The sequence below is a fragment of the Drosophila serrata genome, unplaced genomic scaffold, assembly GCF_035046125.1.
Source record: "Drosophila serrata isolate PLE 108 unplaced genomic scaffold, ASM3504612v1 contig_2, whole genome shotgun sequence".
Lineage (NCBI taxonomy): Eukaryota > Metazoa > Arthropoda > Insecta > Diptera > Drosophilidae > Drosophila > Drosophila serrata.
In genome coordinates this window covers 563514-586537 of record NW_028256900.1, presented here as the reverse complement: position 1 = coordinate 586537, position 23024 = coordinate 563514, and the positions used below count along the sequence as shown (strand labels likewise).

Sequence of the window (23024 nt, the reverse complement as noted above, 5' to 3'; positions counted from 1 at the left end):
GCTTAGTTATGATGTTTGCAAAACACTGAATTTTTACAAAAATTGCCTGTTTTTATACCTTTTTTCTGGTTATTATAATTTCAGTCCAAAGCTTTTAACAGCATCAACAAACGCAGTAAGCAGATTTGTTAGCGCTATAAAGACTAGCACAGAACAGCTTTCCGAATTGAAATTAACGCATTATTGGCATAATTATGATGTTTGCAAAACACTGAATTTTTACAAAAATTGCCGGCTTTTATACCTTTTTTCTGGTTATTATAATTTCAGTCCGAAGCTTTTAACAGCATCAACAAACGCAGTATGCAGATTTGTTAGCGCTATAAAGACTAGCACAGAACAGCTTTCCGAATTGAAATTAACGCATTGATGGCATAATTATGATGTTTGCAAAACACTGAATTTTTACAAAAATTGCCGGCTTTTATACCTTTTTGCTGGGTCTTAGTATTAATAAGAAGCTTAAAACACAATGAGGAATCATTTCCGACCCTATAAATCATATATATTATTGTTCAGAATGAACAACTGAATCGATCTAGCCATGTCTAGTGGCAAAATAAATGTTTGCATTTTTTTCCGAAATTTGAAAAAAACATAAGGGGTTACATCATTAAAATTTGCTAAATTCGACCAAAAATCGAATTTTTTAAATTTCAAAACGCAGTAGGCAGATTTGTTAGCGCTATAAAATTTAGCACAGAACAGCTTTCCGAATTGAAATTAGCGCATTTTTGGCTTAGTTATGATGTTGGCAAAACACTGAATTTTTACAAAAATTGACTGTTTTTATATCTTTTTTCTGGTTATTATAATTTCAGTCCAAAGCTTTTAACAGCATCAACAAACGCAGTATGCAGATTTGTTAGCGCTATAAAACTTAGCACAGAACAGCTTTCCGAATTAAAATTATCGCATTTTTGGCTTAGTTACGATGTTTGCAAAACACTGAATTTTTACGAAAATTGCCTGTTTTTATACCTTTTTTCTGGTTATTATAATTTCAGTCCGAAGCTTTTAACAGCATCAACAAACGCAGTATGCAGATTTGTTAGCGCTATAAAGACTAGCACAGAACAGCTCTCCGAATTGAAATTAACGCATTATTGGCATAATTATGATGTTTGCAAAACACTGAATTTTTACAAAAATTGCCGGCTTTTATACCTTTTTGCTGGGTCTTAGTATTAATCAGAAGCTTAAAACACAATGAAGGAATCATTTCCGACCCTATAAATCATATATATTATTGTTCAGAATGAACAACTGAATCGATCTAGCCATGTCTAGTGGCAAAATAAATGTTTGCATTTTTTTCCGAAATTTGAAAAAAACATAAGGGGTTACATCATTAAAATTTGCTAAATTCGACCAAAAATCGAATTTTTTAAATTTCAAAACGCAGTAGGCAGATTTGTTAGCGCTATAAAAATTAGCACAGAACAGCTTTCCGAATTGAAATTAGCGCATTTTTGGCTTAGTTATGATGTTGGCAAAACACTGAATTTTTACAAAAATTGACTGTTTTTATATCTTTTTTCTGGTTATTATAATTTCAGTCCAAAGCTTTTAACAGCATCAACAAACGCAGTATGCAGATTTGTTAGCGCTATAAAACTTAGCACAGAACAGCTTTCCGAATTAAAATTAACGCATTTTTGGCTTAGTTATGATGTTTGCAAAACACTGAATTTTTACAAAAATTGCCTGTTTTTATACCTTTTTTCTGGTTATTATAATTTCAGTCCGAAGCTTTTAACAGCATCAACAAACGCAGTATGCAGATTTGTTAGCGCTATAAAGACTAGCACAGAACAGCTCTCCGAATTGAAATTAACGCATTATTGGCATAATTATGATGTTTGCAAAACACTGAATTTTTACAAAAATTGCCTTCTTTTATACCTTTTTGCTGGGTCTTAGTATTAATCAGAAGCTTAAAACACAATGAAGGAATCATTTCCGACCCTATAAATCATATATATTATTGTTCAGAATGAACAACTGAATCGATCTAGCCATGTCTAGTGGCAAAATAAAAGTTTGCATTTTTTTCCGAAATTTGAAAAAAACATAAGGGGTTACATCATTAAAATTTGCTAAATTCGACCAAAAATCGAATTTTTTAAATTTCAAAACGCAGTAGGCAGATTTGTTAGCGCTATAAAAATTATCACAGAACAGCTTTCCGAATTGAAATTAACGCATTTTTGGCTTAGTTATGATGTTTGCAAAACACTGAATTTTTACAAAAAATGCCTGTCTTTATACCTTTTTTCTGGTTATTATAATTTCAGTCCGAAGCTTTTAACAGCATCAACAAACGCAGTATGCAGATTTGTTAGCGCTATAAAGACTAGCACAGAACAGCTCTCCGAATTGAAATTAACGCATTATTGGCATAATTATGATGTTTGCAAAACACTGAATTTTTACAAAAATTGCCGGCTTTTATACCTTTTTGCTGGGTCTTAGTATTAATCAGAAGCTTAAATCACAATGAAGGAATCATTTCCGACCCTATAAATCATATATATTATTGTTCAGAATGAACAACTGAATCGATCTAGCCATGTCTAGTGGCAAAATAAATGTTTGCATTTTTTTCCGAAATTTGAAAAAAACATAAGGGGTTACATCATTAAAATTTGCTAAATTCGACCAAAAATCGAATTTTTCAAATTTCAAAACGCAGTATGCAGATTTGTTAGCGCTATAAAACTTAGCACAGAACAGCTTTCCGAATTAAAATTAACGCATTTTTGGCTTAGTTATGATGTTTGCAAAACACTGAATTTTTACGAAAATTGCCTGTTTTTATACCTTTTTACTGGTTATTATAATTTCAGTCTGAAGCTTTTAACAGCATCAACAAACGCAGTATGCAGATTTGTTAGCGCTATAAAGACTAGCACAGAACAGCTCTCCGAATTGAAATTAACGCATTATTGGCATAATTATGATGTTTGCAAAACACTGAATTTTTACAAAAATTGCCGGCTTTTATACCTTTTTGCTGGGTCTTAGTATTAATCAGAAGCTTAAAACACAATGAAGGAATCATTTCCGACCCTATAAATCATATATATTATTGTTAAGAATGAACAACTGAATCGATCCAGCCATGTCTAGTGGCAAAATAAATATTTGCATTTTTTTCCGAAATTTGAAAAAAACATAAGGGGTTACATCATTAAAATTTGCTAAATTCGACAAAAAATCGAATTTTTTAAATTTCAAAACGCAGTATGCAGATTTGTTAGCGCTATAAAAATTAGCACAGAACAGCTTTCCGAATTGAAATTAACGCATTTTTGGCTTAGTTATGATGTTTGCAAAACACTGAATTTTTACAAAAATTGCCTGTTTTTATACCTTTTTTCTGGTTATTATAATTTCAGTCCAAAGCTTTTAACAGCATCAACAAACGCAGTAAGCAGATTTGTTAGCGCTATAAAGACTAGCACAGAACAGCTTTCCGAATTGAAATTGACGTATTATTGGTATAATTATGATGTTTGCAAAACACTGAATTTTTACAAAAATTGCCGGCTTTTATACCTTTTTGCTGGGTCTTAGTATTAATCAGAAGCTTAAAACACAATGAAGGAATCATTTCCGACCCTATAAATCATATATATTATTGTTAAGAATGAACAACTGAATCGATCCAGCCATGTCTAGTGGCAAAATAAATGTTTGCATTTTTTTCCGAAATTTGAAAAAAACATAAGGGGTTACATCATTAAAATTTGCTAAATTCGACCAAAAATCGATTTTTTTAAATTTCAAAACGCAGTATGCAGATTTGTTAGCGCTATAAAAATTAGCACAGAACAGCTTTCCGAATTGAAATTAACGCATTTTTGGCTTAGTTATGATGTTTGCAAAACACTGAATTTTTACAAAAATTGACTGTTTTTATACCTTTTTTCTGGTTATTATAATTTCAGTCCAAAGCTTTTAACAGCATCAACAAACGCAGTAAGCAGATTTGTTAGCGCTATAAAGACTAGCACAGAACAGCTTTCCGAATTGAAATTAACGCATTATTGGCATAATTATGATGTTTGCAAAACACTGAATTTTTACAAAAATTGCCGGCTTTTATACCTTTTTGCTGGGTCTTAGTATTAATCAGAAGCTTAAAACACAATGAAGGAATCATTTCCGACCCTATAAATCATATATATTATTGTTAAGAATGAACAACTGAATCGATCCAGCCATGTCTAGTGGCAAAATAAATGTTTGCATTTTTTTCCGAAATTTGAAAAAAACATAAGGGGTTACATCATTAAAATTTGCTAAATTCGACCAAAAATCGAATTTTTTAAATTTCAAAACGCAGTATGCAGATTTGTTAGCGCTATAAAAATTAGCACAGAACAGCTTTCCGAATTGAAATTAACGCATTTTTGGCTTAGTTATGATGTTTGCAAAACACTGAATTTTTACAAAAATTGCCTGTTTTTATACCTTTTTTCTGGTTATTATAATTTCAGTCCAAAGCTTTTAACAGCATCAACAAACGCAGTATGCAGATTTGTTAGCGCTATAAAGACTAGCACAGAACAGCTTTCCGAATTGAAATTGACGTATTATTGGTATAATTATGATGTTTGCAAAACACTGAATTTTTACAAAAATTGCCGGCTTTTATACCTTTTTGCTGGGTCTTAGTATTAATCAGAAGCTTAAAACACAATGAAGGAATCATTTCCGACCCTATAAATCATATATATTATTGTTAAGAATGAACAACTGAATCGATCCAGCCATGTCTAGTGGCAAAATAAATGTTTGCATTTTTTTCCGAAATTTGAAAAAAACATAAGGGGTTACATCATTAAAATTTGCTAAATTCGACCAAAAATCGAATTTTTTAAATTTCAAAACGCAGTATGCAGATTTGTTAGCGCTATAAAAATTAGCACAGAACAGCTTTCCGAATTGAAATTAACGCATTTTTGGCTTAGTTATGATGTTTGCAAAACACTGAATTTTTACAAAAATTGACTGTTTTTATACCTTTTTTCTGGTTATTATAATTTCAGTCCAAAGCTTTTAACAGCATCAACAAACGCAGTAAGCAGATTTGTTAGCGCTATAAAGACTAGCACAGAACAGCTTTCCGAATTGAAATTAACGCATTATTGGCATAATTATGATGTTTGCAAAACACTGAATTTTTACAAAAATTGCCGGCTTTTATACCTTTTTGCTGGGTCTTAGTATTAATCAGAAGCTTAAAACACAATGAAGGAATCATTTCCGACCCTATAAATCATATATATTATTGTTCAGAATGAACAACTGAATCGATCCAGCCATGTCTAGTGGCAAAATAAATGTTTGCATTTTTTTCCGAAATTTGAAAAAAACATAAGGGGTTACATCATTAAAATTTGCTAAATTCGACCAAAAATCGAATTTTTTAAATTTCAAAACGCAGTATGCAGATTTGTTAGCGCTATAAAAATTAGCACAGAACAGCTTTCCGAATTGAAATTAACGCATTTTTGGCTTAGTTATGATGTTTGCAAAACACTGAATTTTTACAAAAATTGCCTGTTTTCATACCTTCTTTCTGGTTATTATAATTTCAGTCCGAAGCTTTTACAGCATCAACAAACGCAGTATGCAGATTTGTTAGCGCTATAAAGACTAGCACAGAACAGCTTTCCGAATTGAAATTAACGCATTATTGGCATAATTATGATGTTTGCAAAACACTGAATTTTTACAAAAATTGCCGGCTTTTATACCTTTTTGCTGGGTCTTAGTATTAATCAGAAGCTTAAAACACAATGAAGGAATCATTTCCGACCCTATAAATCATATATATTATTGTTCAGAATGAACAACTGAATCGATCTAGCCATGTCTAGTGGCAAAATAAATGTTTGCATTTTTTTCCGAAATTTGAAAAAAACATAAGGGGTTAATCATTAAAATTTGCTAAATTCGACCAAAAATCGAATTTTTTAAATTTCAAAACGCAGTATGCAGATTTGTTAGCGCTATAAAAATTAGCACAGAACAGCTTTCCGAATTGAAATTAACGCATTTTTGGCTTAGTTATGATGTTTGCAAAACACTGAATTTTTACAAAAATTGCCTGTTTTTATACCTTTTTTCTGGTTATTATAATTTCAGTCCAAAGCTTTTAACAGCATCAACAAACGCAGTAAGCAGATTTGTTAGCGCTATAAAGACTAGCACAGAACAGCTTTCCGAATTGAAATTAACGCATTATTGGCATAATTATGATGTTTGCAAAACACTGAATTTTTACAAAAATTGCCGGCTTTTATACCTTTTTGCTGGGTCTTAGTATTAATCAGAAGCTTAAAACACAATGAAGGAATCATTTCCGACCCTATAAATCATATATATTATTGTTCAGAATGAACAACTGAATCGATCTAGCCATGTCTAGTGGCAAAATAAATGTTTGCATTTTTTTCCGAAATTTGAAAAAAACATAAGGGGTTACATCATTAAAATTTGCTAAATTCGACCAAAAATCGAATTTTTTAAATTTCAAAACGCAGTATGCAGATTTGTTAGCGCTATAAAAATTAGCACAGAACAGCTTTCCGAATTGAAATTAACGCATTTTTGGCTTAGTTATGATGTTTGCAAAACACTGAATTTTTACAAAAATTGCCTGTTTTCATACCTTCTTTCTGGTTATTATAATTTCAGTCCGAAGCTTTTACAGCATCAACAAACGCAGTATGCAGATTTGTTAGCGCTATAAAGACTAGCACAGAACAGCTTTCCGAATTGAAATTAACGCATTATTGGCATAATTATGATGTTTGCAAAACACTGAATTTTTACAAAAATTGCCGGCTGTTATACCTTTTTGCTGGGTCTTAGTATTAATCAGAAGCTTAAAACACAATGAAGGAATCATTTCCGACCCTATAAATCATATATATTATTGTTCAGAATGAACAACTGAATCGATCTAGCCATGTCTAGTGGCAAAATAAATGTTTGCATTTTTTTCCGAAATTTGAAAAAAACATAAGGGGTTAATCATTAAAATTTGCTAAATTCGACCAAAAATCGAATTTTTTAAATTTCAAAACGCAGTATGCAGATTTGTTAGCGCTATAAAAATTAGCACAGAACAGCTTTCCGAATTGAAATTAACGCATTTTTGGCTTAGTTATGATGTTTGCAAAACACTGAATTTTTACAAAAATTGCCTGGTTTTATACCTTTTTTCTGGTTATTATAATTTCAGTCCGAAGCTTTTAACAGCATCAACAAACGCAGTATGCAGATTTGTTAGCGCTATAAAGACTAGCACAGAACAGCTTTCCGAATTGAAATTGACGTATTATTGGTATAATTATGATGTTTGCAAAACACTGAATTTTTACAAAAATTGCCTGTTTTTATACCTTCTTTCTGGTTATTATAATTTCAGTCCGAAGCTTTTACAGCATCAACAAACGCAGTATGCAGATTTGTTAGCGCTATAAAGACTAGCACAGAACAGCTTTCCGAATTGAAATTGATGTTTGCAAAACACTGAATTTTTACAAAAATTGCCGGCTTTTATACCTTTTTGCTGGGTCTTAGTATTAATCAGAAGCTTAAAACACAATGAAGGAATCATTTCCGACCCTATAAATCATATATATTATTGTTCAGAATGAACAACTGAATCGATCTAGCCATGTCTAGTGGCAAAATAAATGTTTGCATTTTTTTCCGAAATTTGAAAAAAACATAAGGGGTTACATCATTAAAATTTGCTAAATTCGACCAAAAATCGAATTTTTTAAATTTCAAAACGCAGTATGCAGATTTGTTAGCGCTATAAAAATTAGCACAGAACAGCTTTCCGAATTGAAATTAACGCATTTTTGGCTTAGTTATGATGTTTGCAAAACACTGAATTTTTACAAAAATTGACTGTTTTTATACCTTTTTTCTGGTTATTATAATTTCAGTCCAAAGCTTTTAACAGCATCAACAAACGCAGTAAGCAGATTTGTTAGCGCTATAAAGACTAGCACAGAACAGCTTTCCGAATTGAAATTAACGCATTATTGGCATAATTATGATGTTTGCAAAACACTGAATTTTTACAAAAATTGCCGGCTTTTATACCTTTTTGCTGGGTCTTAGTATTAATCAGAAGCTTAAAACACAATGAAGGAATCATTTCCGACCCTATAAATCATATATATTATTGTTCAGAATGAACAACTGAATCGATCTAGCCATGTCTAGTGGCAAAATAAATGTTTGCATTTTTTTCCGAAATTTGAAAAAAACATAAGGGGTTACATCATTAAAATTTGCTAAATTCGACCAAAAATCGAATTTTTTAAATTTCAAAACGCAGTATGCAGATTTGTTAGCGCTATAAAAATTAGCACAGAACAGCTTTCCGAATTGAAATTAACGCATTTTTGGCTTAGTTATGATGTTTGCAAAACACTGAATTTTTACAAAAATTGCCTGTTTTCATACCTTCTTTCTGGTTATTATAATTTCAGTCCGAAGCTTTTACAGCATCAACAAACGCAGTATGCAGATTTGTTAGCGCTATAAAGACTAGCACAGAACAGCTTTCCGAATTGAAATTAACGCATTATTGGCATAATTATGATGTTTGCAAAACACTGAATTTTTACAAAAATTGCCGGCTGTTATACCTTTTTGCTGGGTCTTAGTATTAATCAGAAGCTTAAAACACAATGAAGGAATCATTTCCGACCCTATAAATCATATATATTATTGTTCAGAATGAACAACTGAATCGATCTAGCCATGTCTAGTGGCAAAATAAATGTTTGCATTTTTTTCCGAAATTTGAAAAAAACATAAGGGGTTAATCATTAAAATTTGCTAAATTCGACCAAAAATCGAATTTTTTAAATTTCAAAACGCAGTATGCAGATTTGTTAGCGCTATAAAAATTAGCACAGAACAGCTTTCCGAATTGAAATTAACGCATTTTTGGCTTAGTTATGATGTTTGCAAAACACTGAATTTTTACAAAAATTGCCTGGTTTTATACCTTTTTTCTGGTTATTATAATTTCAGTCCGAAGCTTTTAACAGCATCAACAAACGCAGTATGCAGATTTGTTAGCGCTATAAAGACTAGCACAGAACAGCTTTCCGAATTGAAATTGACGTATTATTGGTATAATTATGATGTTTGCAAAACACTGAATTTTTACAAAAATTGCCTGTTTTTATACCTTCTTTCTGGTTATTATAATTTCAGTCCGAAGCTTTTACAGCATCAACAAACGCAGTATGCAGATTTGTTAGCGCTATAAAGACTAGCACAGAACAGCTTTCCGAATTGAAATTGATGTTTGCAAAACACTGAATTTTTACAAAAATTGCCGGCTTTTGTACCTTTTTGCTGGGTCTTAGTATTAATCAGAAGCTTAAAACACAATGAAGGAATCATTTCCGACCCTATAAATCATATATATTATTGTTCAGAATGAACAACTGAATCGATCTAGCCATGTCTAGTGGCAAAATAAATGTTTGCATTTTTTTCCGAAATTTGAAAAAAACATAAGGGGTTAATCATTAAAATTTGCTAAATTCGACCAAAAATCGAATTTTTTAAATTTCAAAACGCAGTATGCAGATTTGTTAGCGCTATAAAAATTAGCACAGAACAGCTTTCCGAATTGAAATTAACGCATTTTTGGCTTAGTTATGATGTTTGCAAAACACTGAATTTTTACAAAAATTGCCTGGTTTTATACCTTTTTTCTGGTTATTATAATTTCAGTCCGAAGCTTTTAACAGCATCAACAAACGCAGTATGCAGATTTGTTAGCGCTATAAAGACTAGCACAGAACAGCTTTCCGAATTGAAATTGACGTATTATTGGTATAATTATGATGTTTGCAAAACACTGAATTTTTACAAAAATTGCCTGTTTTTATACCTTCTTTCTGGTTATTATAATTTCAGTCCGAAGCTTTTACAGCATCAACAAACGCAGTATGCAGATTTGTTAGCGCTATAAAGACTAGCACAGAACAGCTTTCCGAATTGAAATTGATGTTTGCAAAACACTGAATTTTTACAAAAATTGCCGGCTTTTGTACCTTTTTGCTGGGTCTTAGTATTAATCAGAAGCTTAAAACACAATGAAGGAATCATTTCCGACCCTATAAATCATATATATTATTGTTCAGAATGAACAACTGAATCGATCTAGCCATGTCTAGTGGCAAAATAAATGTTTGCATTTTTTTCCGAAATTTGAAAAAAACATAAGGGGTTACATCATTAAAATTTGCTAAATTCGACCAAAAATCGAATTTTTTAAATTTCAAAACGCAGTATGCAGATTTGTTAGCGCTATAAAAATTAGCACAGAACAGCTTTCCGAATTGAAATTAACGCATTTTTGGCTTAGTTATGATGTTTGCAAAACACTGAATTTTTACAAAAATTGACTGTTTTTATACCTTTTTTCTGGTTATTATAATTTCAGTCCAAAGCTTTTAACAGCATCAACAAACGCAGTAAGCAGATTTGTTAGCGCTATAAAGACTAGCACAGAACAGCTTTCCGAATTGAAATTAACGCATTATTGGCATAATTATGATGTTTGCAAAACACTGAATTTTTACAAAAATTGCCGGCTTTTATACCTTTTTGCTGGGTCTTAGTATTAATCAGAAGCTTAAAACACAATGAAGGAATCATTTCCGACCCTATAAATCATATATATTATTGTTCAGAATGAACAACTGAATCGATCTAGCCATGTCTAGTGGCAAAATAAATGTTTGCATTTTTTTCCGAAATTTGAAAAAAACATAAGGGGTTACATCATTAAAATTTGCTAAATTCGACCAAAAATCGAATTTTTTAAATTTCAAAACGCAGTATGCAGATTTGTTAGCGCTATAAAAATTAGCACAGAACAGCTTTCCGAATTGAAATTAACGCATTTTTGGCTTAGTTATGATGTTTGCAAAACACTGAATTTTTACAAAAATTGCCTGGTTTTATACCTTTTTTCTGGTTATTATAATTTCAGTCCGAAGCTTTTAACAGCATCAACAAACGCAGTATGCAGATTTGTTAGCGCTATAAAGACTAGCACAGAACAGCTTTCCGAATTGAAATTGACGTATTATTGGTATAATTATGATGTTTGCAAAACACTGAATTTTTACAAAAATTGCAGGCTTTTATACCTTTTTGCTGGGTCTTAGTATTAATCAGAAGCTTAAAACACAATGAAGGAATCATTTCCGACCCTATAAATCATATATATTATTGTTCAGAATGAACAACTGAATCGATCTAGCCATGTCTAGTGGCAAAATAAATGTTTGCATTTTTTTCCGAAATTTGAAAAAAACATAAGGGGTTACATCATTAAAATTTGCTAAATTCGACCAAAAATCGATTTTTTAAAATTTCAAAACGCAGTATGCAGATTTGTTAGCGCTATAAAAATTAGCACAGAACAGCTTTCCGAATTGAAATTAACGCATTTTTGGCTTAGTTATGATGTTTGCAAAACACTGAATTTTTACAAAAATTGCCTGTTTTTATACCTTCTTTCTGGTTATTATAATTTCAGTCCGAAGCTTTTACAGCATCAACAAACGCAGTATGCAGATTTGTTAGCGCTATAAAGACTAGCACAGAACAGCTTTCCGAATTGAAATTAACGCATTATTGGCATAATTATAATGTTTGCAAAACACTGAATTTTTACAAAAATTGCCGGCTTTTATACCTTTTTGCTGGGTCTTAGTATTAATCAGAAGCTTAAAACACAATGAAGGAATCATTTCCGACCCTATAAATCATATATATTATTGTTCAGAATGAACAACTGAATCGATCTAGCCATGTCTAGTGGCAAAATAAATGTTTGCATTTTTTTCCGAAATTTGAAAAAAACATAAGGGGTTACATCATTAAAATTTGCTAAATTCGACCAAAAATCGAATTTTTTAAATTTCAAAACGCAGTATGCAGATTTGTTAGCGCTATAAAAATTAGCACAGAACAGCTTTCCGAATTGAAATTAACGCATTTTTGGCTTAGTTATGATGTTTGCAAAACACTGAATTTTTACAAAAATTGCCTGTTTTTATACCTTCTTTCTGGTTATTATAATTTCAGTCCGAAGCTTTTACAGCATCAACAAACTCAGTATGCAGATTTGTTAGCGCTATAAAAATTAGCACAGAACAGCTTTCCGAATTGAAATTAACGCATTTTTGGCTTAGTTATGATGTTTGCAAAACACTGAATTTTTACAAAAATTGCCTGTTTTTATACCTTTTTTCTGGTTATTATAATTTCAGTCCGAAGCTTTTAACAGCATCAACAAACGCAGTATGCAGATTTGTTAGCGCTATAAAGACTAGCACAGAACAGCTTTCCGAATTGAAATTAACGCATTATTGGCATAATTATGATGTTTGCAAAACACTGAATTTTTACAAAAATTGCCGGCTTTTATACCTTTTTGCTGGGTCTTAGTATTAATCAGAAGCTTAAAACACAATGAAGGAATCATTTCCGACCCTATAAATCATATATATTATTGTTCAGAATGAACAACTGAATCGATCTAGCCATGTCTAGTGGCAAAATAAATGTTTGCATTTTTTTCCGAAATTTGAAAAAAACATAAGGGGTTACATCATTAAAAGTTGCTAAATTCGACCAAAAATCGAATTTTTTAAATTTCGAAACGCAGTATGCAGATTTGTTAGCGCTATAAAAATTAGCACAGAACAGCTTTCCGAATTGAAATTAACGCATTTTTGGCTTAGTTATGATGTTTGCAAAACACTGAATTTTTACAAAAATTGCCTGTTTTTATACCTTCTTTCTGGTTATTATAATTTTAGTCCGAAGCTTTTACAGCATCAACAAACGCAGTATGCAGATTTGTTAGCGCTATAAAACTAAGCACAGAACAGCTTTCCGAATTGAAATTAACGCATTTTTGGCTTAGTTATGATGTTTGCAAAACACTGAATTTTTACAAAAATTGCCTGTTTTTATACCTTCTTTCTGGTTATTATAATTTCAGTCCGAAGCTTTTACAGCATCAACAAACTCAGTATGCAGATTTGTTAGCGCTATAAAAATTAGCACAGAACAGCTTTCCGAATTGAAATTAACGCATTTTTGGCTTAGTTATGATGTTTGCAAAACACTGAATTTTTACAAAAATTCCCTGTTTTTATACCTTTTTTCTGGTTATTATAATTTCAGTCCGAAGCTTTTAACAGCATCAACAAACGCAGTATGCAGATTTGTTAGCGCTATAAAGACTAGCACAGAACAGCTTTCCGAATTGAAATTAACGCATTATTGGCATAATTATGATGTTTGCAAAACACTGAATTTTTACAAAAATTGCCGGCTTTTATACCTTTTTGCTGGGTCTTAGTATTAATCAGAAGCTTAAAACACAATGAAGGAATCATTTCCGACCCTATAAATCATATATATTATTGTTCAGAATGAACAACTGAATCGATCTAGCCATGTCTAGTGGCAAAATAAATGTTTGCATTTTTTTCCGAAATTTGAAAAAAACATAAGGGGTTACATCATTAAAAGTTGCTAAATTCGACCAAAAATCGAATTTTTTAAATTTCGAAACGCAGTATGCAGATTTGTTAGCGCTATAAAAATTAGCACAGAACAGCTTTCCGAATTGAAATTAACGCATTTTTGGCTTAGTTATGATGTTTGCAAAACACTGAATTTTTACAAAAATTGCCTGTTTTTATACCTTCTTTCTGGTTATTATAATTTTAGTCCGAAGCTTTTACAGCATCAACAAACGCAGTATGCAGATTTGTTAGCGCTATAAAACTAAGCACAGAACAGCTTTCCGAATTGAAATTAACGCATTTTTGGCTTAGTTATGATGTTTTGCATTTTTTTCCGAAATTTGAAAAAAACATAAGGGGTTACATCATTAAAATTTGCTAAATTCGACCAAAAATCGAATTTTTTAAATTTCAAAACGCAGTATGCAGATTTGTTAGCGCTATAAAAATTAGCACAGAACAGCTTTCCGAATTGAAATTAACGCATTTTTGGCTTAGTTATGATGTTTGCAAAACACTGAATTTTTACAAAAATTGCCTGTTTTTATACCTTTTTTCTGGTTATTATAATTTCAGTCCGAAGCTTTTAACAGCATTAACAAACGCAGTATGCAGATTTGTTAGCGCTATAAAGACTAGCACAGAACAGCTCTCCGAATTGAAATAACCGCATTATTGGCATAATTATGATGTTTGCAAAACACTGAATTTTTACAAAAATTGCCGGCTTTTATACCTTTTTGCTGGGTCTTAGTATTAATCAGAAGCTTAAAACACAATGAAGGAATCATTTCCGACCCTATAAATCATATATATTATTGTTCAGAATGAACAACTGAATCGATCTAGCCATGTCTAGTGGCAAAATAAATGTTTGCATTTTTTTCCGAAATTTGAAAAAAACATAAGGGGTTACATCATTAAAAGTTGCTAAATTCGACCAAAAATCGAATTTTTTAAATTTCGAAACGCAGTATGCAGATTTGTTAGCGCTATAAAAATTAGCACAGAACAGCTTTCCGAATTGAAATTAACGCATTTTTGGCTTAGTTATGATGTTTGCAAAACACTGAATTTTTACAAAAATTGCCTGTTTTTATACCTTCTTTCTGGTTATTATAATTTTAGTCCGAAGCTTTTACAGCATCAACAAACGCAGTATGCAGATTTGTTAGCGCTATAAAACTAAGCACAGAACAGCTTTCCGAATTGAAATTAACGCATTTTTGGCTTAGTTATGATGTTTTGCATTTTTTTCCGAAATTTGAAAAAAACATAAGGGGTTACATCATTAAAATTTGCTAAATTCGACCAAAAATCGAATTTTTTAAATTTCAAAACGCAGTATGCAGATTTGTTAGCGCTATAAAAATTAGCACAGAACAGCTTTCCGAATTGAAATTAACGCATTTTTGGCTTAGTTATGATGTTTGCAAAACACTGAATTTTTACAAAAATTGCCTGTTTTTATACCTTTTTTCTGGTTATTATAATTTCAGTCCGAAGCTTTTAACAGCATTAACAAACGCAGTATGCAGATTTGTTAGCGCTATAAAGACTAGCACAGAACAGCTCTCCGAATTGAAATAACCGCATTATTGGCATAATTATGATGTTTGCAAAACACTGAATTTTTACAAAAATTACCGGCTTTTATACCTTTTTGCTGGGTCTTAGTATTAATCAGAAGCTTAAAACACAATGAAGGAATCATTTCCGACCCTATAAACCATATATATTATTGTTCAGAATGAACAACTGAATCGATCTAGCCATGTCTAGTGGCAAAATAAATGTTTGCATTTTTTTCCGAAATTTGAAAAAAACATAAGGGGTTACATCATTAAAATTTGCTTAATTCGACCAAAAATCGAATTTTTTAAATTTCAAAACGCAGTATGCAGATTTGTTAGCGCTATAAAAATTAGCACAGAACAGCTTTCCGAATTGAAATTAGCGCATTTTTGGCTTAGTTATGATGTTTGCAAAACACTGAATTTTTACAAAAATTGCCTGTTTTTATACCTTCTTTCTGGTTATTATAATTTCAGTCCGAAGCTTTTACAGCATCAACAAACGCAGTATGCAGATTTGTTAGCGCTATAAAATTTAGCACAGAACAGCTTTCCGAATTGAAATTAACGCATTTTTGGCTTAGTTATGATGTTTGCAAAACACTGAATTTTTACAAAAATGGACTGTTTTTATACCTTTTTTCTGGTTATTATAATTTCAGTCCGAAGCTTTTAACAGCATCAACAAACGCAGTATGCAGATTTGTTAGCGCTATAAAGACTAGCACAGAACAGCTCTCCGAATTGAAATTAACGCATTATTGGCATAATTATGATGTTTGCAAAACACTGAATTTTTACAAAAATTGGCGGCTTTTATACCTTTTTTCTGGTTATTATAATTTCAGTCCGAAGCTTTTAACAGCATCAACAAACGCAGTATGCAGATTTGTTAGCGCTATAAAGACTAGCACAGAACAGCTCTCCGAATTGAAATAACCGCATTATTGGCATAATTATGATGTTTGCAAAACACTGAATTTTTACAAAAATTGCCGGCTTTTATACCTTTTTGCTGGGTCTTAGTATTAATCAGAAGCTTAAAACACAATGAAGGAATCATTTTCGACCCTATAAATCATATATATTATTGTTCAGAATGAACAACTGAATCGATCTAGCCATGTCTAGTGGCAAAATAAATGTTTGCATTTTTTTCCGAAATTTGAAAAAAACATAAGGGGTTACATCATTAAAATTTGCTAAATTCGACCAAAAATCGAATTTTTTAAATTTCAAAACGCAGTATGCAGATTTGTTAGCGCTATAAAAATTAGCACAGAACAGCTTTCCGAATTGAAATTAACGCATTTTTGGCTTAGTTATGATGTTTGCAAAACACTGAATTTTTACAAAAATTGACTGTTTTTATACCTTTTTTCTGGTTATTATAATTTCAGTCCAAAGCTTTTAACAGCATCAACAAACGCAGTATGCAGATTTGTTAGCGCTATAAAGAATAGCACAGAACAGCTTTCCGAATTGAAATTAACGCATTATTGGTATAATTATGATGTTTGCAAAACACTGCATTTTTACAAAAATTGGCGGCTTTTATACCTTTTTGCTGGGTCTTAGTATTAATCAGAAGCTTAAAACACAATGAAGGAATCATTTCCGACCCTATAAATCATATATATTATTGTTCAGAATGAACAACTGAATCGATCTAGCCATGTCTAGTGGCAAAATAAATGTTTGCATTTTTTTCCGAAATTTGAAAAAAACATAAGGGGTTACATCATTAAAATTTGCTAAATTCGACCAAAAATCGAATTTTTTAAATTTCAAAACGCAGTATGCAGATTTGTTAGCGCTATAAAAATTAGCACAGAACAGCTTTCCGAATTGAAATTAACGCATTTTTGGCTTAGTTATGATGTTTGCAAAACACTGAATTTTTACAAAAATTGCCTGTTTTTATACCTTTTTTCTGGTTATTATAATTTCAGTCCGAAGCTTTTAACAGCATCAACAAACGCAGTATGCAGATTTGTTAGCGCTATAAAGACTAGCACAGAACAGCTCTCCGAATTGAAATTAACGCATTTTTGGCATAATTATGATGTTTGCAAAACACTGAATTTTTACAAAAATTGCCGGCTTTTATACCTTTTTGCTGGGTCTTAGTATTAATCAGAAGCTTAAAACACAATGAAGGAATCATTTCCGACCCTATAAATCATATATATTATTGTTCAGAATGAACAACTGAATCGATCTAGCCATGTTTAGTGGCAAAATAAATGTTTGCATTTTTTTCCGAAATTTGAAAAAAACATAAGGGGTTACATCATTAAAATTTGCTAAAATTCGACCAAAAATCGAATTTTTTAAATTTCAAAACGCAGTATGCAGATTTGTTAGCGCTATAAAAATTAGCACAGAACAGCTTTCCGAATTGAAATTAACGCATTTTTGGCTTAGTTATGATGTTTGCAAAACACTGAATTTTTACAAAAATTGACTGTTTTTATACCTTTTTTCTGGTTATTATAATTTCAGTCCAAAGCTTTTAACATCATCAACAAACGCAGTAAGCAGATTTGTTAGCGCTATAAAGACTAGCACAGAACAGCTTTCCGAATTGAAATTAACGCATTATTGGCATAATTATGATGTTTGCAAAACACTGAATTTTTACAAAAATTGCCGGCTTTTATACCTTTTTGCTGGGTCTTAGTATTAATCAGAAGCTTAAAACACAATGAAGGAATCATTTCCGACCCTATAAATCGTATATATTATTGTTCAGAATGAACAACTGAATCGATCTAGCCATGTCTAGTGGCAAAATAAATGTTTGCATTTTTTTCCGAAATTTGAAAAAAACATAAGGGGTTACATCATTAAAATTTGCTAAATTCGACCAAAAATCGAATTTTTTAAATTTCCAAGCGCAGTATGCAGATTTGTTAGCGCTATAAAAATTAGCATAGAACAGCTTTCCGAATTGAAATTAACGCATTATTGGCTTAGTTATGATGTTTGCAAAACACTGAAGTTTTACAAAAACGGCCTGTTTTTATACCTTTTTTCTGGTTATTATAACTTCAGTCCGAAGCTTTTAAAAGCATCAATAAATGCAGTATGCAGATTTGTTAGCGCTATAAAGACTAGCACAGAACAGCTTTCCGAATTGAAATTAACGCATTATTGGCATAATTATGATGTTTGCAAAACAGTGAATTTTTAAAAAAATTGCCTGTTTATTAGACCTTTTGCTGGGTATTAGTATTAATCAGAATCTTATAACACAATAAAAGAATCATTTTCATTAAATTGATGTATTAAGTACTGACACACAACCGTTTAGAACTCTAAAAATATATTACAAAGTCACCCAATTGATTATAATCACACCCTATGCCCAATTATAGTAGTCCTCTCTCTCTTTGAAACTTAAGTTTTTTTTTTTGTAGAATTTATTGAAAAAGTTGACATAAATACATGCATGCATATTGTTGTATACTAAATATATAATATATGTGTCTTTTACATTTCGTCTGTTGACTCTTGCGTAAATATCTACGGTTCTGTTTGGATCGCTTGGCGTGGAGCCCACGGAAAATATTGCTGTCGGATTGGTGTGGAGCGACACGGGTCGCGTAAAAAAATATATCAGTTACGAAATGTACATCCATTATACTCGATAATTGAGTTATTATTGCAACAGATTTGCCCAGCTTCGTTTCGACAGCGGAGAGTCCGCGTCGCGTTGAACGTGTGATGTGGTAACTGCAATGGAGGAGACATCGTGCTCCCCTCGGTCTGAATACACGCTCTTTGGAAACGCAAATACATATATTCCGGTTTGAATTTGAATGGGTTTGCTGCTGGCCAGTGTCCAGTGTCCTGTCCTGCCCTGTGCAGTGGTTCGCAAAATGTCCAAACTTTTTGGGAACAGGAACAAGCTTTGAAAATGCCTCAAACTACATACATATACGAATACAATATAAGCCGTCGTCGTCTTCTTGAATATACTTTTGATATTGGTTACGATTAAGTACTTAATGTGCTAAAGATATCGCACACACGTGGTAATTAAACTTCTATAGATTTCGTTTCGGGGAAAGTATAACGATCTCTGGGCCCGAGGAATCGGGTCCCGGAAGTGTGTGTTTGGAAAAATCAAATGGGGAATAGTCGGAATAATCATCGTTCGCGGTGTGTGGTTTTAAATACGCTTAGCTTGGATTTGATCATAGTTTTTGTTTGTTTTTGGTTTACTTTAATTTAAGTACGACAGTTATGCATAAATGACTAATATTTTGTTTGCTTCACATCTATTTTACTTGTGAGTTTTTGCATTAAAATACTTTTGGTTTTCCTTATCGATTTCATTACACATCGACTTGATTCGATTCGATTTGTTATTTACGCAACGCTAAAACATTTTAAAATGCATTTTCAAAGTTAATTCAATAAATACGCTGTTTGCTTTTCCATTAGATAGGTTCTGTAAGCTTTTAAAGATCTAGACATTGTTTTCGAGTGTCAAAAATTAGCAGAAAATGGTTGCCTACGAAGCGGCCGCCCAGTCCTGCTCGTGCTCCGGCTCCTGCTCCTCCAGCGAGAACGAAAAGCGGGCTATATTGGCGGTGTATTGGGTGTCGGTGCCTCTCCATTATTGTTGCCGACTGCAGTGGTGGCTAGCAACCCTCGGACGACTTGTCAGGCTGCGATGCAGTTCCTCCCCCGTCCACCCTCCCTCCCGCGCATGCGCTCTCCTTTTCCTCTCTGCTCCCGTTCCCTGGTCCAGCTCCTCCCTACTGCTTCAACCTGGCCCGGTCACCGCTCTCCCGGCCGCCGGGCCCGTCCCTCTAGAGGCGGTTCTGATTAAGTTGCGAGCGCGGAGTGAAGGGGCTGACCATGACGCCGCTGGGCCAGATCGCCTCATTGAACAGCTCATTGAAGCGGTAGTCCGGAATGGAGATCTTGAACTTGCAGTACGACAGCTGCGACAGGTTGGCGTCGTTCTTCACCAGCTTGGTGCACTTGACCAGGTTCTTGTTAATCTTCAGCTCCTCGGCCAGGTGGTCGATCACATCCTCCTCGCTGGTATTGGTAGCGAATTTGCCCACCTGCACCCAGCGGCCATAGTCGCAGACAACCTGCAGCCGATCCGAGTTGCAGTTGTTGCCAACGACAATAAGGTTGTTCTGCTGCGGATGCTTCTTGCCGTCGAGACCGCTCCCGGGGCCACCAGGCCCAAGGCCGGAACCCATGCCACCAGAACCGGCACCCAGAGCTTGCAGCGGCTGGTTGCCGAACTGGAAGTACTGCTGGTACATCCTGCCCTGGATCTGGTTGACGCCGTTGCACACCTTGTTCACCTTCTCCTCGATGGTCTGCAGTTTGGTGGCGAAGGCGCGAGGCGATTGATTTTTGCACTCGTCGCAGTGGAACGAGACCATCGAGTTTTTCTGGATGGCTTCGAACACCGCGTCATCGATGTTGACGCACGTGCGGTGGAAGCGCCGGCGGCACTCCTCGCCGCTGCAGGCAATGCTCGTGGTGGCTGCCTCCTTGGCGACGATCGATTTCTTGCACTTTGGGCAGTTTTCGGCCATGATTAGCAGTCGTTGGATGTGGCTAGCTCCGCTGGGTTTCGCTGGATTCTCTTGGATTTCAGTACCTCCGAATGGGTTCTAACAGCTTTTCTTCGAAATGGCTGACGTGCGCCGCAGACGGAAATGGGAATTCGCTATGAACTTCCAGAAAAAACACACACACACTGACGCACACTGGGTACATACAGCTGGGCCACGGCACAGCTACAGCTCCAGCAACAATAACAAATGCTAGAAATTCGACCGAAAGTCGCCTCCTCTCGCTTCTTCACCCTCTCCTTTTTCAGTATGGTGCCTGCGTGTGTGTGTGTGTGTGTGCGAGAAGAGCGAAGAGCTGAAATCGAGGAAAGAGAACGACGGGAACAACGCGAAACCTGACAACCGAACGCTCCGAAGTTTGCAGAATGACTGTGCCGGATCTAAGGCCGAGTCGGAGCAGCAACCCCTGCGAAAGCTGCCAGGCCACGTCGGGGGTGGTTTTAACCCCTATTCTCACCATATGATTGCCGCAAGTCGTCGGCTGGCAACCAGTTTTTATTTGGATTGCACCCACCCTGTTTTCTGTTGGATTGTGGATTTTTACACGTTCAGTCAGTGCGATTTAGTGTTGGAAATTCTAAGATTTCCAGTAAAAGGTAAGAATTACTAGCATCCAGGGATATACTTTTAAAATTTGCATGGTTTTTAAATTACTATTTATCTTTTTTTTTCGATAAATTCTTTCAACCACAAGAGAGATTTTTAAACATTACCTTGCCTTTCACAATAAATATTTCCAGTAATGCATCCCCAAAAACAATATTATATTAAACATTAATGCTTATAAAAAGCTAAGCAAAATTAATAAAAAATTCAAATTTTAAAATAAGGCAAAATAATAATATTCATATTAAAGCTAAAGTTTTCCAGTATATATATGTTCTTAGTTAATTAATAGTTATAGTTTTTTTTATAAATAATAACAATATCAAAACAAAACCGATATAAATCCTTTAAAAATAATCGCCGTTACTACTTTAAATTGAAATAAGCTCTACAGAAAGGATGTCCTCTTTCTTAGTTAATTAATAGTTATAGTGTTTTTTTTATAAATAATAACATTATTAAAACAAAACCGATATAAATCCTTTAAAAATAATCGCCCTTACTACTTTAAATTGAAATAAGCTCTACAGAAAGGATGTCCTCCGCTTTGCTGGCCATACAACTGGCTTACAATGTAGTACTTCAATTACACACCTGCAGTTTGCTGCACTTGCTGCACAGTAATTGAAGCCGTTATCCTGGCACCCGACACCGGACACCTGCTCCCTGCACCCGTCGCAACTTGCAACAGTTGTCCGTTTTCACGGATGAACACTCTCACCTCGCGGATGCAGCGAACTGGGAAAAGGGACACGCGAACAACACGCTCCGCCAACTGAGGCTGTGCGCACAAGCTGCGCTGTATTTATACGCGGCTCCACGCAGAGATCCCGTGTCCGCCTTCCGTGCTCCAGAGTTCGGAATCAGTGCAGCCGGAGAGGGGGATGAAGGCTGTCTGAGTGCGATGGACGGGGGGTGTTTGCGCATGTCCTTGCCGTTAACTGGCGATGAAGTTAATAATAATAAACAAGTAAATTTGTTATTGCCAAAATCGATGCGACAATACAATTCCTAGGAGCTACTTTTTCGATTTTGTTTGTTGTTAACATTATAAATATTAATTTATTATTATTAAGAAACTAGTTATTAAAAAGCCTCATCAACTGTTTTATTTTAAGCCTTTTAATCTCATTGAATTATATTTCGAATAAATATACCCTTTTTCTTTATATTTAATGGGTACCAAAAATGGCAGAAAAAATGAAAATAAAATTTTCAGGTGTTGGGCCTTCGCCCTCGATGACTCTGTGGGTCTCCGCCCCAGCTCCCTTGCTCCTCCTTCCGACTCTTCGCAGATGTTATTGTTTGCCATCAGCCGCCTCCAGGACTCGCTTGTTGGGCGGACACCTTCGGTAATTGGGTTTCATTTGGGGCAGCAACGGAGGGCGACGGAGGCGGGGGCTTTTCCGTTTCCTTTGTGGATCCTTCTTAGCACTGCTCCAATTTCACCCCGGCGCCTGCATTGTCAACAGATTTTAATCAGGTGTGGCAAGCTTGGTAAACAGAGGCGCCTCCTCCGGCCCTTTCCTCGCTGGTTTCCTCTATTTAAATCTGGTCTCCTTGCCACCACAGACTATTATTTTCATTATCCTGTGTGGTCGCTGTCTCCGCACCAA

At 34.0% G+C, this 23024-nt stretch overlaps 2 protein-coding genes across 3 annotated transcripts in view; both read right to left on the bottom strand.

Annotated features, from left to right (window-relative positions):
* GC (gamma-glutamyl carboxylase) overlaps window positions 1-22614 on the bottom strand; it is a 68667-nt gene extending 46053 nt beyond the window's left edge. Inside the window, exon 1 of one of the 2 annotated variants that reach the window (XM_086831304.1) lies at window positions 22130-22614. In XM_086831304.1, coding sequence (XP_086687430.1) covers window positions 22130-22335 — 206 coding nt within the window. In that variant the 5' untranslated portion in view covers window positions 22336-22614. Of the gene's footprint in view, window positions 1-22002 lie in introns of both variants that reach the window. The other variant, XM_086831374.1, reaches the window with a different exon arrangement.
* LOC110177638 (uncharacterized) lies at window positions 19175-21729 on the bottom strand. Its single transcript, XM_020944450.2, has one exon. The coding sequence runs from the start codon at window positions 20761-20763 to the stop codon at window positions 20014-20016; it is 750 nt and encodes a 249-aa protein (XP_020800109.1). The 5' UTR covers window positions 20764-21729; the 3' UTR covers window positions 19175-20013.
* Window positions 22615-23024: the final 410 nt, after the last annotated feature.

Excerpts from the sequence above, each read along its gene's own strand:
- LOC110177638 (XM_020944450.2), bottom strand. The coding sequence starts at position 20,763 with ATGGCCGAAAACTGCCCAAAGTGCAAGAAATCGATCGTCGCCAAGGAG.